Genomic DNA, 18,830 nt, shown 5'->3' with positions numbered 1-18,830 from the left:
ATGACATCATCAAATGTCTTAATTAGGACCACTTAGTGACCAAGCACATTGCAGGATTTTTTATCACACTTACTTGTTTAGCAAGCATTTGATTTACTTGTATCTTCATTGACTTGTAGCTGTGAATTAGGTTATCTGTAGTTTGAACAATGATACACACAGGAGGTTTGTTGCAGTTTGTTGTTTGAGTCACTGTTATAAGATGGGCCAAGGAGGAAACAAAAGTATTGGATAAAGATTGTGATTATCAGAAAGAAAATTTTTATTTCTGTTTAAGAAGATGAAGAAAGTCCTTTCCCCAAAGCTAAAAATAAAAAGAAAGAAAAAGAAAAAAAGAAAAAGAAAACAGCAAATTCACTACAGATCAATGGACACAGAATCACAAACCTTCACCTAGCAGAAGGCCATAGTGGCTGAAAAATGAACCCCTCCCCCACAGGGGGAGACCCAGTAACAGCGGCTTGCTCCTTTGTAGAAGGTTCTTCATTTAATAGCTGTGGGCTTGGGCATGGTGTCCATATTTTATGATGCTGCTCATATTATCCCAATGAGCAGTGAAATCTGAGATCACCTCACTAAATTGCCTACATGGCAAATAACATCATCATCATCATCAACAACAACAACAACATTTCAATTTTTTATGTAATAAAAAATATCTGTGATATTGAACCACTAATTTTCGAGCAGTGTAGACTGAAAAGCAATACTCCTTGTTATTATTTTAGGTCACTTTAATACTCACAGGACATGAATGACATCAGTCCTCAGAATGGAACAACAGAGAATCAATCTTGGTTTGAAATGACTATGTCTAGAATGCTGGCTCCTGTATGCCTTTTCTTGACTGCGTTGATGTGGGATTCCTCTCTGTATGCTGTGCATACCATTGGTTAATAAAGAAACTGGCTTGGCCTGATAGGGTAGAACAGAGCTAGGCAGGGAAAAATAAACTGAATGCTGGGAGAAAGGAGACAGAGTCAGAGAGAAGCCATGGAGCTGCCACTGGAGATAGATGACTCTGAAAGTTTGCTGGTAGGCCAGGACCTCATGGTGATGTACAGATTAATGGAGATGGGTTAAATTAAGATGTAAGAGCTACTAAATAAGAAGCTAGAGCTAATGGGCCAAGCAGTGATTTCATTAATACAGTTTCTGTGTGATAATTTCAGGTCTGAGCCAGGTGGCCTTGTTTTCAGAAGGCCGGGAAACAAGTGGTCTCCCTACAACACCATGTGTATCCTTTGACCTTGGAGGGTGCCCATGGGTATATTCATAAAGGGAGGAATAAATGAAATTTTAGATGATCTACTTTAGATTTTAGTTCTGGTGTTTATAGCTGTAATTTTAACTGTCAGTGGAGAAATAAAACAGCTACAGTCCAATAAGGACATAGTAACCAATCCCTCAGAACTCTCAGGTTGGAACCTTGGTAGTTCTACAAGGTAAGTCGCATATACAGCAGGTACTTGTTAATCAATACTCCTAAGATAACTTCCTGTAGCAATCTTAACTAATGAATTGGTGAGCACAGAATAAAAGCAATAGATGTGTGAAGTAGGTGGTAGGGTGTTCTATTCAGGTCGCACATCCTTGAGCTAGTGTCAGTACATAGTACAGGTGATTCACAATGTTCACCTGTCTTGTTTCTCAGGTGATTTGGCTTAGCATAGATTCCATTCACCTGGAGGTGTCTGCCTCTCAACCATATGTACTGAAAGCTTTGGACCATAACCCCCAACACAACATCTTTTAGGATAAAAGGTTTTTTCCCCCCATGGATATGTTGGTTTCAAAAGTAAACAATGCTGCTTCTCTTATTTAAGATGGTATTGACTATTCATAGTATTTTGTGATTTCACATGAAATTTAGGATTTTTTTTTTTTAGTTCCATGAATGATGTCATTGGATCTGTGGTAGAAATTGCATTGACAATTTAGCTAGACATTGACAATATGGCTATTTTCTCAGAACTCTGCCTATTCCTGAACATGGTATGCCTTTTCAGTTTCAATATATTGTTTAGTCTTTTTCTTCAGTATTAAGAGAATTAAACCCAGGTCCTCTGGAAGAACAGCTATTGCTCTTAATCACTAAGCCATCTCTCCAGCCCCAAGACCTAAGAATTTAAACACCAAAATATCCAACCAATAAGCAGATAAATGATAAATAGACACTTTCTTTTTTGTGTGTTTCAAATTTCTTATTAAAAATTTTCACATAATATATGTTTTATTGATTTTTATTGAGCACTACATTTTTCTCAAACAGATACTTTCAAAGAGAAAATGTATAAAGGATCACTAAACATGTGGACAATGGTTTTGCATATTTTTAACCACGAGGGGGATTAAATCATACCACATTGAAATTCCACCTCACCCTAGTCAGAATATCTACCATTATAGAAACAAGAAGAAATGGTATGGTGGATGCAAAGGAGTTGGACCCTTATACACTGCAAGTGGGAGTGAAAACTGGAACACGTGGAAATCAGTGCAAAGTTTTCTCAAAATCTAAAGTAGAACTCCCGAATGATCTAGCCATACTACTGCTGGATGTGCACAGAAAGACACAGAAAACAATATACAATAGAGATGCCAATGCACCCATGTTTATGGGGCAGCTATTTATAATAGTCAAGTACTAAAATCAGCTCAGTGTATATGTGCAGATGAATCAGTGATGGAAATGTGACTTACGCACACAATGGAGAATTATTCACCCACCAAAAAGAATGAAATCCTGTTATTTGCAGGGAAGAACATCAGACAAACAAGTGAGCCTCGGGAAGAGGAGCTTCAATTGTTGCCTCACATATGTGAAATCTGCCCAAAAGGAAGGACTGGGAAAAGTAAGAGGACTGAGATAGAAGGTGATTAAGGTCAGCAAGAGGGCAGAGAGGGAATGAGTGTCAGGGAAGGTAAGACAGTAAGCCTAAGATGAGATTACTTTCTGGACATATGAAAATGTCATATCGAGATGCTGTATTGTGAAGTTATTAAATACTAAATGGAAACCTTCTGGCAATTTTTTTTAAATCAGCAAAAAGACTGAAGATGGATGGTATAACACAAGTTGCACAAATATTGGACTAAAGCTACAGGTTCATGAAATAATAGGTCAATACAGTAAGTGGCAATCCTGAAATTAGGCCTTGCTACTGCACAGTCACTCATGGTGCCTCTGTGTGGGTGCTGGGTGACCCATGAATAGGGATATGGGATTCTTGACTTGCTTCACTGGTGGGGCTATCTCAGATTTGGTGGATAGCAGTGGCAGACATGAGGTAGGTACTTGGGCAACAGTCTCAGGAAGAATTTGAACTTGAAAGGTCATACCAGGCAAAGAGGAAGCTGAAAGGGGCCACAATGAGCAGAGCATCACAGGAGACAACTAGCTCTCATGACACCCAGGGACTCTGTAACATCACAGTGACACACTTCCTCTTGGAAGGAAGTGGTGGAGAGTATGCGATCTCAATGCATTTCATTACTTGAGCTCAGTGCTCATGGGCTTCTCTACCCTTCCTGCAAACCATTCTTCAATAGAGGTGGTCATGGAGATGTGTGTGTTTGCTCTATGCAATCTTCTTCCTATAATGGAAGACGAATATGGTGGAATATAGTAGACACACGTGAAATCATCTGCTGTGATCCTGGCACTGTTAGAGATGAATAAATATTGACAAACGAGGATGACAATTCAAGATGGAGAGATGAGACATATGTACACTTGTATTCTTGAAAAACTAAGATTTATTTAAACAGGGAAAAAGCTGTTTTCAAAATGGAGAAGAGAAAATTATAAGGATAAGTTTACAGATTTCATAAAAGTCATTTTTATGTTCATTTGACAGAGAAACAGGGACAGTGTATTTGGAAGGTAGAAATAAATGTGTTAAGACAGAGGCTTTACAATGGGCCTCATGAGACTCATGGTTCACATCTGGAATGGTGGGTGATGAAGAACAGGAGACTGTGGGTGAGAGCGCTCAGCAGCAAGAACAGCTAGAGCATGCTGGGCGGCAGCAGGAGGTCTGGCAACAGGTGGGGCGGCAGCAGCTGGAGATGCAGCACTGGGGTCTGCAGCAGCTGGGCACACAGCAGGTGGGGCAGCAGCAGGTGGTTTGGCAGCAGGAAGGCCTGCAGCAGCTGGAAATGCAGCAGCTGGGGCGGCAGCAGGTGGACCCACAACAGCTGGAACTGCCACAGCAGGGGCGGCAGCAGCTTGAGATGCAGCAAGAGGGCCTGCAGCAGGTGGTCTGGCAGCAGCTAGGGCGGCAGCAGCTGGGGCGGCAGCAGGAAGGCCTGCAGCAGCTAGAAATGCAGCAGCTGGGGCGGCAACAGGTGGGCTGGCAGCACACAGACTGACAGCAGCTGGGTCTGCAGCAGCTGGACACACAGCAGCTGGGCCTGCAGCAGGTGGGCCTGCAGCAGGTGATCTGGCAGCAGCTGGATTGGCAGCAGCTGGGTTGGCAGCAGCTGGGCTGGCAGCAGCCTTGGCCACAGCTCTCCTCAGAGCAGACAGAGCCACAACAGGAGCTGACCATGGTGTCAGAGGTGCAGGTTCTGGGTGGGTTTACAAGAAGGTGGGTTGGAAGATTTGGAAGTGGGAGTCTCCTTGCCCACATCCCCTTTTATACCCCACTGAGGGGCTGCTGTCATCACATGCAGCATTCTTTCCTTGTTATTGTTTAGGTTAATAAACAGGTGATTATCAAATTAGGCAAGTTTCTTCTCCTGGCTAAATTTTCAAGGTTAATGGAAAAGAGTTTCCTTTTCCTGGTGTGTTAGAGCTCATTGGCAGTTTTCGATGAACCATCTATGAAGTTTCTTTGGGAATTTAGTTCCTTCTAGAAGGGTTTGCACAAGACACTGGGTGTCTTATTGCTCTGCCCTTCAGTCTCATGCTATACAGTGCTAGACTGTGTACTCAGGCCATTCTTATTCCCACAGATCTTTCCTGGTGACTGAGGAGGGTAAAAGGAGAAGGTTAGACCCCAGACAACTCTCCATGTAGACTGTGATTCAGTTTCTAGATCTTTTAAAACTGGAGATGGAATAATCTCCAGGTGGTAAGGTAAATGGTAAAAAGTTAGATTATATTCTTTTTTTTTCTACAAAAAACAAATCTCCAACACAAATTTTAATGTCACTCTGGAGAGTTTTGGCTGCAGAGCTGAGGTATATCATAAAATGCATGTGCCTAAGTTGCTCCCCTTGGCCTTATTACTTTGCTATCCTGTCTTTTGGCTTTAACTGATCCTGCCAGCCATATTGCTTCTGTTTCAAAATGTCAGAAGTCCTACTGCACAGCTGTCATTGCCTCTCACTCTGAATTCAGCGGTTCTCAACCTGTGGAGGTCACCTTTCACAGGGTTCCCTAAGATGATCAGAAAACACAGAGACTTACACTACAGTTCTTGACGTATCAAAATTACAGTTATGGAGTAGCAGTAAAAATAATGTTAACGTTGGGATCACATGAGGAACTGTATTAAAGGGGCACAGAATTAGAAAGGTTTTGAAGCACTAAGTCTAGCTTGTACCCAACGTTACTGTGTCTGTTGAGCACCCTATAGACACTCCTGCTCCCGAAGTTAGATGGTGGACGGGTCTGATCCATTCGGGAGTTCTGTTAATGCTGACATAACAAGACAATGAGAGGAAGCAAATGTTTAGATGGCAGGATTTCTTGTTTGCATCTGTATACTGTGTGGTCAGAGGAAAGACTGCAAGCTGCACAGTCCCCATCCCTCTGGCTAGTTGAATACAGCTTCTGAGAAGGAGATATGCCGTTCTCTTCTTCCCTTAGGCTGAAGAACAAGAAGCTAGCTGGTGATAATTTAAAGACTAATCTCACTGCTTGCTCTCCTTGGCTTGCTAAGCCACTTTTCACTTTGTTGTGCTTTTACTTTAGGCTTTTCTCTGTAGCACTGACGAAGATGAAGGAGAAGATGTGTCCATAGCAACAGTAAAATGCTTGCTAGATTTAAAACATCATAGAAAGAGTAAAAAGATAAAGACACAGCTGATTGTCAGAGGAGAGGTTTCCCTGTTGATTTAGGGAAGTTAGTGAAGCTCTCTGGGGCTGAGGCTAACACCCAGTTGTAGACCGCTGTATAGCATGTGCAAGAAGAGTCTATGGTCAAACCCAACACCGAGAACTGCACATGAGAATTAAGCCAAGGCCTTGCTCCCACAACTAAAACAGTGGAGTGAATTGCCTCTGTCAAACAATTTGTAAACAATCATAGCCACTAAGCTAGTTGGAGACATGACTGATTCATTTGGCAAGGGTCACAAATTGCCTTTGCCTTCCCTTCCCAAACTAATACTTCGCATAATAGGTCTGTAGTAGATCATATGTGTCAAAAGATTGTAAAATTCCATGGTTTATCCCAGTGCCCAACAATTGAGATCTCTCTCCTTAAAACTTCCACACTACACAGCTGCATTCGTTCAGAAGAGAGCATACAAAACCAGTTACATTTCACACAGTGGCATCTAAATCACAGAGAAAATTTCCCTGAATTGGAAACATTGAGCTCTAAGCACTGTAGACTAGGAGACCCACAGCACTGAGAATGGGCCTGAAGCCCAGTGGGAAGCCGCTATAGATGGCAATAGGGTAATTAAAGAGGAAACTCCATGCTGAGAGAATCACTCTGTATGCACCTCAGCAAATTTTCTGGTAGTCTGGAATGGATAATCGATGCCAGTGCGATAGAAGTGACCAGAACTGACAACTGCAGTGCCCCGGAACCACGTGATGTCTGCCTAGGCTGTACCTGCGCTATGTAGGTGGAGTCTGAAGTATCTTAAGTAAATTCTCTCCCCTTTAAACTGCTCTTTTCATCTTTTCAAAATACCAAAATGAAAGAAGCCAGCTAAACAGCATCAGTGCAGTGAGAATGGAGGGGAGACAACTGTATCTGCAAAAGGCATCCAGGAACTGTGTCGTGTCGTTCAGAAACCCGGCCCAGGATGAGATGATATCTTGTCAAGCATCATGTTAGTTTGTACAAATTCCTGGTATGTATTGTGTCTGTAACTAAAATGGATAATTAGGTGAGTAACAGTGTCTAACTTATAACCTCATGATCTATATGGAGAACACAATAGGCGCATGCAGTGGAAAGCCTCGTACTTCCAGTACAATTATAAGGAATTGACTTCCTTATAATTAAAAATGAAGCTCCATTAAGTACTAATGAATATATATTGAATGAATGAGTGTATAATGAATGAATGAACAAACAAATATTAAAGGAATGAATATACTAAATACACAAATGAATATATATTAAATAGTATTATCAGTCTTGAGAGTGATCTATGCATTAAAATCATTAAAATGCCCTCCCACCATTGATTGATTCCTGTTTCCTCCTAAAATATTTTTATTACTCGGCTGGGTAGAGGTAGTGCATGCCTTTAATCCCAGCACTTGGGAAGCACAGAGCACAGGCAGGCTGAACTCTATGAGTTTGAGGTGAGCCTGGGCTACAAGAGCTAGTTCCAGGAGTCTCTAAAGCTACAGAGAAGCCCTGTCTCATATATATATCTTGCTGTTTAAAGCTAGTTAATCATTATTTCAGTTCATCTGTTTAAAAATAAGCTTTTTTTTCTTAGGAAAACATGCGTATACTAGTAATGTGTAATTCCCTCTGTATGCTCTGAATATGTTTTATTACCATTGGCTAATAAATGAAGCTGTTTTGGCCAACGGTTTAGCAGAGTAAAGTTAACAGAAATATATAGAGAGAGTAGGAAGAATTAAGGAGAAGCCATGTCGCTGCCAAATGAGAAAGACCCCCACCAGAACCTTACCAGTAGACCACAGCCTTGTGGCAGTACACAGATTGATAGAAATGGGTTAATTTAAGAGACAAGAGCTAGCTAGGAATATGCTAGAGTCATTGGTCAAACAGTGTTGTAATAATATAGCTTTTGTGTGATTATTTGGGTCTGAGTGGCTGGGAAACTAGAAAAGGGTACATGTATATTTACATCACAATAGCTCTTAAGGAAGTGTAGACTAATTAAAGAGACATTTCATCTCCAAGAATTGCTATATCTGTCTAGACCACATCTCTACCCACACAACCCCAAAGAATCACTACCTCAGGATCCTGGATGATCTTTATTTTGTTTTTCTTGACACCATTAGCCAGCCAGTAATATCTGCAAGCAGGGTAGTTTGGTTTCACAGAAAGTTTGTGACTATTGCATAGACTATCAATATCAGTATTTTTTCTTTTGCTTGGTATTATATTCTCCCCCGGGGTCAGGGTTCCCCTACCGTGTCCTCAGTTCTCTCTCCTGCTCTTCCACTGCACATGTGCGAATCCTTTCTTGTGAGCGATTTTCCTCTAACCAACAGCACAGGGCAACAATCAAGGATGAAGCAGCCAAGGACTGTCATTTTCCTCTTGGTGTCCAACTCTCCTACACATTGTCCCTCTGTCGCTACCTTCGATGAAGCCAGGCGTTGTGTGGGAATCCTGAGGATCTCATTCCAATGCTACCAGGGAGGCAAATGTTCTCAGCAATTGCAGACAAGTGGAGGTGGAAGTAGACCCTTCCAGGCTGTCCCTAAAAGAGTGCTCAGTGCCAGCTGACACCTTCCCTGATGCTGTGTGACACACAAGGGCACAGACAATGAAACCTGTCTATACCCGATTCCTGATCCACAGAAACAGATAATAAGTGTGTGGTGTTCTAGCTTCTTTGTGTTCAGGGAGTAGCATAACCATTGATTATTATTCTAGACTCATTTGGTCTCTCAACACCTAAGAAGGGAGAAAAATCAAAAGGCGCAAAGAAGTAGATATGCTAGGATATTCTTTTTTTCCCTCATTTTTTTATTAAAACTTTCTATCTCCTCCCCTACTCCTCCCCCCTCCCTCCCCTCCCTTCCACCCATACCCCCACTCCCTCCCTCTCCAGGCCAAAGAGCCATCAGGGTTCCCTTCACTATGTTAAGTCCAAGGTCCTCCCAACTCCCCCCAGGTCCAGGAAGGTGAGCAACCAAACTGACAAGGCTCACACAAAGCCCATCCATGCTGTAGAGTCCAAGCCCATCACCATTGTCCTTGGTTTCTCAGTCCTCCTCCACCATCAGGCACATTCAGAGAGTCCGGTTTGGACGCATGTTCCATCAGTCCCATTCCAACTGGACTTGGTGATCTCCCGTTAGTTCTGTCCCACCGTCTCAGTGGGTGAATGCACCCCTCACGGTCCTGACTTTCTTTCTCATGTTCTCCCTCCTTCTGCTCCTCAATTGGACCTTGGGAGCTCAGTCCGGTGCTCCAATGTGGGGCTAGGATATTCTTAATCATGAGGTTTGAAAATCAGTGGATGACTGTTAATCCAGTAAACTCTCAGCTTACCCAGGCATTAGGGGAAATTTGGGTCAATTTTAGCAAGAAAAATAAGGAGACACAATGTCATTTTATTTATGTTCCTTCAACATTTCACTTTATTTAAGATGTAGAAAGCTTGATTTTTTAAAAATATAGTGAAGAGCAAATTATTGCAAGAGTTTACAGAGTTCAAAGAACACTGAAATGTGAGTTCATTTTAGAAACAGGCAGGAGTGTGGCAATGCATTTGTTGTCCCAATAAATCTCAGTTGTAGCAGAGGCTTTACAAGATGCCTCTCAGGACTCAGCACACAGAAGGTCTACATCAGGAATCCTGTGTGGTGAAGAATGGGAGACCATGGGGGAAAGAACTCAGCAGCAAGAACCACTAGAACATGCTGGGCGGCAGCAGGTGGTCTGGCAGCAGGTGGGGCAGCAGCAACTGGAGATGCAACAAGAGGGCCTGCAGCAGCTGGACACACAGCAGCTAGGGCGGCAGCAGGAAGGCCTGCAGCAGCTGGAAATGCAGCAGCTGGGGCGGCAGCAGCTGGATCCACAGCAGCTGGAACTGCCACAGCAAGGGCGGCAGCAACTGGAGATGCAACAAGAGGGCCTGCAGCAGCTGGAAACACAGCAGCTAGGGCGGCAGCAGGAAGGCCTGTAGCAGCTAGAAATGCAGCAGCTAGGGCGGCAGCAGCTGGATCCACAACAGCTGGAACTGCTACAGCATGGGCGGCAGCAACTGGAGATGCAGCAAGAGGGCCTGCAGCAGCTGGAAACACAGCAGCTGGGACGGCAACAGGTGGGCTGGCAGCACGCAGACTGACAGCAGCTGGGTCTGCAGCAGCTGGACACACAGCAGCTGGGGCGGCAACAGGTGGGCTGGCAGCTCGCAGACTGACAGCAGCTGGGTCTGCAGCAGCTGGACACACAGCAGGTGGGCCTGCAGCAGGTGGTCTGGCAGCAGCTGGGCTGGCAGCAGCCTTGGCCACAGCTCTCCTCAGAGCAGACAGAGCCACAACAGGAGCTGACCATGGTGTCAGAGGTGCAGGTTCTGGGTAGGTTTACAAGAAGGTGGGTTGGAAGATTTGGAAGTGGGAGTCTCCCTGCCCACATCCCCTTTTATACCCCACTGAGGGGCTGCTGTTCTCACATGCAGCATTCTTTCTTTGTTATTGTTTAGGTTAATAAACTGTTGATTATCAAATTAGGCAAGTTTCTTTTCCTGGCTAAATTATAAGGCAGATGAATATTATTTCCTTTTCCTGGTTTGCTCATTGTCCGCTGCTGCTGAGCCCTCCCTCCAGTCTCAAAAACCAAGGTGTATTCTTGGCACCATTTAAATGTCTTTCCTCTTTCAATTTCTTCCAAGAGAGGTGTCACCTGGCATTTTGCATCTTGTTCTGTTCACTTTGTTCCAATTTTGTATGGTCCACTGTACCCTAATGTCAGGATTGTGGTGATGTAATTTTTTGAAAATATCTCTTACAGTCTAATAGACTTGGACTTTATATATATATATACTCAAACAGACTTAAAATATATTTTTATTTTAAATATGTTATTTTAAAATGTAGTAGTATATAGCTAATGTTATATTATATATTATAACTATGAATATTATATATAATATTGTAATAAAATATCTGCAGAGACTAAAGCATCAATAAAGGGTATTTTGTTAATTATAGAGGTTTCTATGCAAATTTAAGGAGATTAAGAAAGACATTTCCAATGCGTATATGTGTGTGTGTGTGTGTGTATGTGTGTGTGTGTGTGTGTGTGTGTATGTGTGTGTAAATTTACAGTTACTTTTTGGGGGGTTTCCAAACAGCTTTGGAATCTATTCTGGAACTAGCTCTTGTAAATCAGGCTGGCCTCGAACTCACAGAGATCTGCCTGTCTCTGCCTTCCCAGTGCTAGAATTAAAATCCTCACCACAACCGTCTGGCTCAAATATGTTACTTCTTAAGGACTATTTTCTTTCATGGCTTCTGGTAGGAGGGGGTATAACTCAATTTTCTTTAAGAGGTATTTTTATTTGTAGAGGGTTGTGGGTGTGGTTGTACATGCATGTGTGTGTACGCAGCTACTCTATTCCCAACACCTGAAGACCCACATGGGTGAGAGAAACTGCTCTAGCTTGAAGTACAGTGAAAAATTACTGTAGACAGAACACTGAGTGATGGCAGAGGAAACTCAGTAGTGGGAACATCATGAATCCACGTACTGGGTAAGTCCTACCCACAATCTGTTTTCATAGAATTAAGATTTAACATCTGCACCATGCTTACAAATGCCTTTTTTGTGGTCACACAGGGTAGAAGGTGGTGAACCATTATTTCCTGGTTACAGAATTTTCTTCTTGTCTGTCTTTTTTTATGATAACATAATAAAAGAACTGAGATAAACACAGGGGAAATGTAAATGGACACGGATGGCATTTACAAATACCATCCAGGAACCAGGCCAATTTCAATAGAAAACGTAAGTAACCTGATGCACGGTGACAATAGGGACTTGAAAGGCATGGCAAGTAGACCACACTTTATTTTCCAGTTATCATTTATGTTCTGTAAATACGTAGCTCATTCTCTTTTAAAAAACATACCTGTTATATATTCTATGCGTAGGTAAATATAATGCCTGTAGGTGGGTTTCATTCTGGCCATTTTTTTTTCATGGTAATATCTTTAGCTATTTGGAAAGGAAAGGGTTTGTTTCAGCTTGCACTTCCTCAGCACCATCTATCACTGAGAGAAGCCAGGGCAGGAACTCAAGCAGGACAGAAACCTGAGGCAGGAGCGGGTGCAGGAAGCCATGGAGGAGTGCTATTAACTGACTCACTCCTCATAGCTTGATCAGCCTATTTTCTTATACCATACTGAAGTGTCCAAGAATAAAAATATAAAAATGCAGACTCCAGCATTTAGAAATAAAGAAATATGAAGTTGTAAGCCTAGGAGAATGAACGCAGACTGTCAGCAGCTGGAGGATTAACTATTAGGAGTGGCTTACTCTGTTTTACAGCCCATAGCTCTATTTACAAGGCCAAAGCATCTCTTGCAAACTGAGAATTAGCCTAAAATAACACGCCAACCATCCGTGATTAACGACTGACATGAGCTGAGTTAACTTTTAGGAGGTGGATATATGTGACCTCTGGATTATGCATTATCCCTGCTATGTAAAACTGGCAACATCGAAGGAGAGATTGCAGAGCTTCGGTAAAAACCTGAAACTACCAGGGAAGACATGGGTCAAATATAAGCATTAGTTTTACTGAAAAACTCTGTTAATAAAGATTGTAAAGTAAGGCAATCTGTATCTGAGTTTTACCTCGAGATTGTAAAAATTCCTTTGTTCAAACCTACTGCTTGGTGCCCCCCTTTACTATAACAAGGTGGGTTCAGAAACTGGCCTTTGCCACAGCCTTACACACTCCCATCTCTGGCTGGGTCTTAGCTAGCTGATAAGCTTTTTGTGTCCCATGGAGATTTTTTTTTTTAATTTTTTCCTTGAATAAAGTTTACTTCTGGTTTATTAGACTTTGGTGCTCTGTACCCATCTTTATGCAACCCCCATGGACCCAACCTACAGGACCACAGAATCAGGAGCAGTACCCAGTGAGCTGGGCTCACCCACCTTGACTATTAATTAAGAAAATGCCCCCAGAGGTTTTAAAGTCATTTCCTCTTGCCAGAAAACTCTTTTTCAGGCTCATCCTCTGTCACTGGATTTGATGAATTTAGGTGGGAGAAATTCATGGAGCAAAACTAGGAGATGCTGAGGCTCTTTGCCAGTGGTGTCAAGGAAGAAGGTATTCTCAGCTATCCCAGAAGTGAGCTTCAAATTGGATTCTTTCAGAGTGACTCCCCAGAAGAGCCCCCAGTTGTGTCATAATGTCCCACCGACCTGGTACCAGAGGGATAACAAGTAACCTCTACTGGCCATGAAACCCGGCTGGGCTATCCTTGGCCTGGCTCCAGAGTTTTCAAACTGCCTCTATGTCTTCCTCTGGGTTACAAATACCTTTTGTTGCTCTTAGGTGAATATTGACTTAGAGTTTCCCATGGATGCATAGCCTATGCAAAATTTGGTTTAGAGGAGACCTGGAAAACTGTGGTACCTCATGAATCAGGTATTTGTACCTGGCATTGTACTGTTGGAAGTGACTATTAGTTTGTTTTGAGATGTGGAAATCTACTAGCTAAAGCGTAAACATAGGGAAAAATAAAGATGCTGGGAGGTAAAAACAAGGGCTTCAGTTCACCAAGACTGAGCCCCCTGCAGTCACGGAGGCTAAGTTCATTCTCAGTGTGTCTCTATGTCTTCATTTCACAGCCCCGCATGAACTCACAGACCCGCGCTGAAATATTCTCGACACCAATGCCAGCCAGCATCTTTACTGAAGCTTATGAAGTGCCAGGTATCCAACAATGCAACCACACCGTCTGATTCCTGGCCATCAGGCACTGTAAGTTAATTGAGTGCAGCCTTGAAACCACTAACTTTTCTTGAAGTCATGTAATGACAAGTGACAGGTATAAAGAACACCAAGAAAAAGAAGATATCAAAGGTTGCAGAAAAGTAGATATGCTAGAATATACTTATTCTTTAGGGCCATAAGCCCAACAAACTCATTTTGTTTCTGGGTGGCCCAAGAGATGCTCTGTTTACTAAGATGATGAGGATACAGCAATTCAGGGGTCACCAGCATTGTGAAGAAATTCAGAGTAGAGATAATTAACTAAACCCTCATTTTATAGGAAGTATTGCTGCAGAATGTAGCTTCCTAGGAGTAATGGGAATGATAAGATCACAAAAGAATCCAGGCAGAACCATTTAGTTCTGAGAATTAATATAGGTATAATTATGGGATGGGTAACCAGTTAGGAATGGCAGCTGGGGCAGGAGTAGAGCATAACTCCCAGCAATCTGTGGGTTTTAAAGGAGAACCTGATGTTTCTAATTGTAAGACATGGGCACCCAAACTTGGAATATCTGTTACTGTAGGCTCCACAGATATATGTGTATCAGTACATATGTATATGCATATCTATTTATGTTTTATTAGCATATGTTAATGGAACAAAATAAAGGATTTTATCATGGCATTCTATATCAGTATATAATGTACTTTGATGATACCCATCTCTCAATCTCTGTCACTATATTTCTACCCTTTCCTAAAGTCCTTCTTTCATTTTCATGTGCATGGTTTTTCCACATATTGAAGGAAATGTGATGATTGTCTTTGTGGGCCTGACTGTCTTGTGAAAAGATTTTTAAAAGAGTCCTTGTTGTTAACTATAGGCACTCATGTTTAAAACATTAGTACTTACTGTCTTTGCTGTGGACCACAGGCTCTGATAGGCTGTGTTTTCATTTTTATTTGATTTTAGGAATTTTAAAGCTTCCCCAATGATTTATTCAATGACTGATCACTCAAATAATATATCATTTAATCTCTCTATGTCTGTATTGTTTCTGTAATCTCTTTCACTGCTGATTTCTCTTTTCATTTCATCTTTATCTGATAACATACAAGAACATATTTAAATTCTTATGTTTGGTAGAAATTGATTTGTGGTCTCAAATGGTCTTAAATAAGATTTGGAAAAAGTTTTGCAGGGTCCTGAGAACATGTAGGATGTTTAATGGAACATTTTTAGATTTCTGTTTGGCCTATCTGACCTAATAGTATATGTTAGCCCTAAAGTTTTGTGGTAATTTCTGGAAAGGAGTATAGATGATCAATTGACTGAAGAAGACACATTGAAATCTTCCACTATTATTATGTCTGGACCAATCAATCCCTTTGTATTTAGTAGTGTTGGTTCTATCAGGTTGGGTGCAAAATTTTCAGTGTATATATTGGATCTTGTGGGATGTTCTCTAACATGTATATATGTACCCTGAAAGAACTTAATGAGAAAATTTTCTAGGTTAGTGGCACCAATGGAAATCCATGATTCCTCCTCCAAGTTCCATCTGGATAGATTTCTCAAACCCATGAGCCATTAATTGAAAAGGAGGGCAGTCCTCTGATAGATAGTGTCTCCAGTCAAAAAGCAAGGTCAGCTGGTTGTTTCTTAGCTTCTCTGATCTAGCAGGTTTTCACCCCTACATCTGACTTCTGAGTCTTCATTGGTAAATAGAACAATAGAAACTTAGTTTAAACCGACATGTGGTTGAAACCCACAACAGAGCTGGGGTGGTAGGACTAGAAGGCCCTCAAGGCACTGGCTGGGGACTGTGAGGCTGCAGATGTTAATTAAAATATCAGTTGATTCATATGCAGCCACTAAGCCAACAGAAAAACATCATTTGGCACCCAAGATAGGGTACCAAATGTAAGATCTTTCTTTGGACTGCCAGACCCCAAATAATGACATGGAGACTTATTATTAATCATGGAAGTTTGGCCTTTGCTTAGGCTTGTTTCAAACCAGCTCTAATCACTTAAATTAAGCCATTTATATTAATCTACATTTTTCCACATGGCTCATTGCCTCTCCTCTACAGAGTATGTCCGACTTTCTTAGTGTCTTGCTGACATGCCTAGATTCATCCTGAGTTCCGTTCTTGCCCTGGAAGTCCTGCCTATTCTCCCCTGCCTAACTATTGGCCATTCAGCTCTTTATTAAACCATTCACAGCAACACATCTTCACACAGTGTAAACAAATGTCCTACAATAATCAACCAAGTTGTATTTCAGTAGAATTCTCTAGGACAGTCCCCACAAAGCAACTATATCAGTAGAAGACCATAAGGCCACTTAACAAACCCAATTATAGCTATCTTGCAGTATATAAAATCTTGGTGGAAGTGAGCTACCAGCATCTGGTATGAAATGCAGAAGGAGCCCTAATGCTATAAAGTTAGGAGAAGACAGCCCTGGGTCATATAGACCCAGTAGAAGTATAAATTCATTGTCTTAGCCTCAGGTTGTCTTGAATATTCTGCTCTTCATCACAACATGGTCTGAAAGAACACAGAGCATCTGAATACCTGAAATTGACTCACAGTGACTAATTGCTCCACCATGGTGATGTAGGGACCCTGATGAACAGTATATTAAACACCGATGACCCACTATGCAGTCCTGGCAATTTTAGTTTGAGTTCTAATTGTAAACGGCCAAGAATAGCCATTGTAGTTAAATAAGGATATAGTAGCCACTGGCTCAGAGCGCTCAGGTTATGATGTAAGTGAGTCATCAAAGAAGGCATCTGATATGATCACTATAACTTGCTCTAGGTATTCTGACTAAATGAGCTGCAGTAACTAGAAGAAGGAGGTGTATGGATGAATAAAAGGATGCTCTACCCAGGTGCCCTTTATCCTATGGTCTCCATCCTTAAGTTAGTGTGAGCATAGAATGCAGTTGGCTCACGCTGCTCATTTGCTGTGTGCTATGTTCTTGGAGTACTTCTTCTCATATACGTATGCTGCCTTCTCCCCATGTGTCTGCCCTACCTGCACCTCTCCTACACCACGTGGTCACAGACGGCGATAACTGAATAGCAGTGCAAAGGTCTCCCATAGGAAATCCTGCAGCCAGTAGTTACCAGCCCACTGGGGCGTGGCCTATTATGCTAATCATGCCGATGCAGAGCATGCTTCTCTTTGTCCAGCTGCAGGATTTGGTTTCTGATCTCTGTTCCAGCAGAGGATTCTGATTTGTGAGTCTACCCCTAAATAAATAACTGTCTATTTCTCAATTCTGAGCTAGTGTGGAATTTCTTGTAAGTGTCCTTCTTCATCAAAGGTCCAGATTTTTTTGCCTCTAAGGAAGGAAGGGTTGTAGTCTTGCTCAAATTCTAGAACCTCCCAATCAAATGGTATCAAATGTATTGGCATTTATGGAAAATATACTTTGTTTCTACTAATGTAATCTTCTCCCTGGAAGTTTCTTTGTTATTGTTTTGGCAAAAGTTCCTGTTTAAGGCTCTGTTTTTACCAAACCCAACAGAGCACACACGTCTTTGGACAGCCCCTTAAACACAGCCTAAGTCAGCGTGCTGCTGACTGATAACCCCTTAAATACAGGTAGGAGCATAGAGGTTTGAACTCTCCTGCCTAAAGCTCGGTCTTTGTAAGAGACTGTCTGCAGGAGGGATCTAGGTACTGGCTCTAAACATCCATATTTAAGCTTTCTAAGGAAGACTTCTGAAAGAAAAGGGTTGGCAGGCATGCCACCATGTCCTGTGGTCTTTTCATTTCTAGAGATTGGCTACGGAAAATCTGACGCATGACAGCAGGAAGGAAAAAGACAAAATGCTTTTATACTTACATGGCTGGAAAACCCACATTTATTTAAGGTGTAGGAATGAGTCCATTTTAGGAAATAGGGCAGATAACAAGTGCTTCTATGAGGAGGTCACATACTAGGTTCAAGGAATCTAAAGGAAATTCAACATTGTGTTCATATAAGAAAGAGAGAGTAGAGTGGTGAGAGATACGGTCTATTTGTAGGCAAAATCAGCATTCTAATCAACTGGAATTAAGGACTTATAGCTGGCAGCACAGGATTCAGCTCACAGGTGGTTTACATCAAGAATGTTAGTTGGTGAAGAACAGGAGACTGTGGGTGTGAATTCTCAGCAACAAGAACAGCTAGAGCATGCTGGGCGACAGCAGGTGCTCTGGCAACAGGTGGGCCTGCAGCAGCTGGACACACAGCAGGAGGGGCGGCAGCAGCTAGAAATGCAGCAGCTGGGGTGGCAGCAGCTAGCTCCACAACAGCTGGAACCACCAGAGCAAGGGCGGCAGCAGCTAGGCACACAGCAGCTGGGTCGGCAACAACTGGACACACAGCAGCTGGGACGGCAACAACTGGAGATGCAGCAGCTGGGACGGCAGCAGGTGGGCTGGCAGCACACAGACTGGCAGCAGCTGGGCCTGCAGCAGCTGGACACACAGCAGCTAGGGCGACAGCAGCTGGGGCGGCAGCAGGAAGGCCTGCAGCAGCTAGAAATGCAGCAGCTGGGGCGGCAACAGGTGGGCTGGCAGCACACAGACTGGCAGCAGCTGGGTCTGCAGCAGCTGGACACACAGCAGGTGGGCCTGCAGCAGGTGGGCCTGCAGCAGGTGGGCCTGCAGCAGGTGGGCCTGCAGCAGGTGATCTGGCAGCAGCTGGATTGGCAGCAGCTGGGTTGGCAGCAGCTGGGCTGGCAGCAGCCTTGGCCACAGCTCTCCTCAGAGCAGACAGAGCCACAACAGGAGCTGACCATGGTGTCAGAGGTGGAGGTTCTAGGTTGGTTTACAAGAAGGTGGGTTGGAAGATTTGGAAGTGGGAGTCTCCCTGCCCACATCCTCTTTTATACCCCACTGAGGGACTGCTGTCCTCACATGCAGCATTCTTTCCTTGTTATTTCTTATGTTGATAAATATGTGATTATAAAATTAAGCAATATTCTTTTCCTGGTTACATTTTCAGGTAAGGTAGGAAG

The 18,830-nt window shown here is 42.7% G+C and overlaps 2 protein-coding genes across 4 annotated transcripts; both read right to left on the bottom strand.

Moving 5' to 3' along the window:
- Positions 1 to 3,995: 3,995 nt before the first annotated feature.
- Positions 3,996 to 4,553, bottom strand: LOC119811762 (keratin-associated protein 4-3-like). Its single transcript, XM_038325762.1, has one exon. It carries the CDS (start codon positions 4,551 to 4,553, stop codon positions 3,996 to 3,998), a length of 558 nt encoding a protein of 185 aa, XP_038181690.1.
- Positions 4,554 to 9,743: 5,190 nt separating this feature from the next.
- On the bottom strand, positions 9,744 to 18,611 carry LOC119811759 (keratin-associated protein 4-7-like). 3 transcript variants are annotated; one of them, XM_038325756.1, is made up of 3 exons: positions 18,550 to 18,611; positions 18,055 to 18,489; positions 9,744 to 9,879 (listed from the first exon to the last, which is right to left on the bottom strand). In XM_038325756.1, the coding sequence occupies exons 1-3, from the start codon at positions 18,609 to 18,611 to the stop codon at positions 9,744 to 9,746; spliced, it is 633 nt and encodes a 210-aa protein (XP_038181684.1). The 3 variants fall into 3 exon arrangements, with proteins under 3 accessions (XP_038181684.1, XP_038181685.1, XP_038181686.1); XM_038325757.1 differs by lacking the exons at positions 18,055 to 18,489; positions 18,550 to 18,611 and adding an exon at positions 10,302 to 10,406 and having other exon boundaries at positions 9,744 to 10,253; XM_038325758.1 differs by lacking the exon at positions 9,744 to 9,879 and adding an exon at positions 17,979 to 18,039 and having other exon boundaries at positions 18,190 to 18,611.
- Between the last annotated feature and the right edge of the window lie 219 nt (positions 18,612 to 18,830).

The sequence above is a fragment of the Arvicola amphibius genome, chromosome 4 (genome assembly GCF_903992535.2).
Source record: "Arvicola amphibius chromosome 4, mArvAmp1.2, whole genome shotgun sequence".
NCBI lineage: Eukaryota > Metazoa > Chordata > Mammalia > Rodentia > Cricetidae > Arvicola > Arvicola amphibius.
This window is presented reverse-complemented; position numbering and strand designations above follow the sequence as displayed.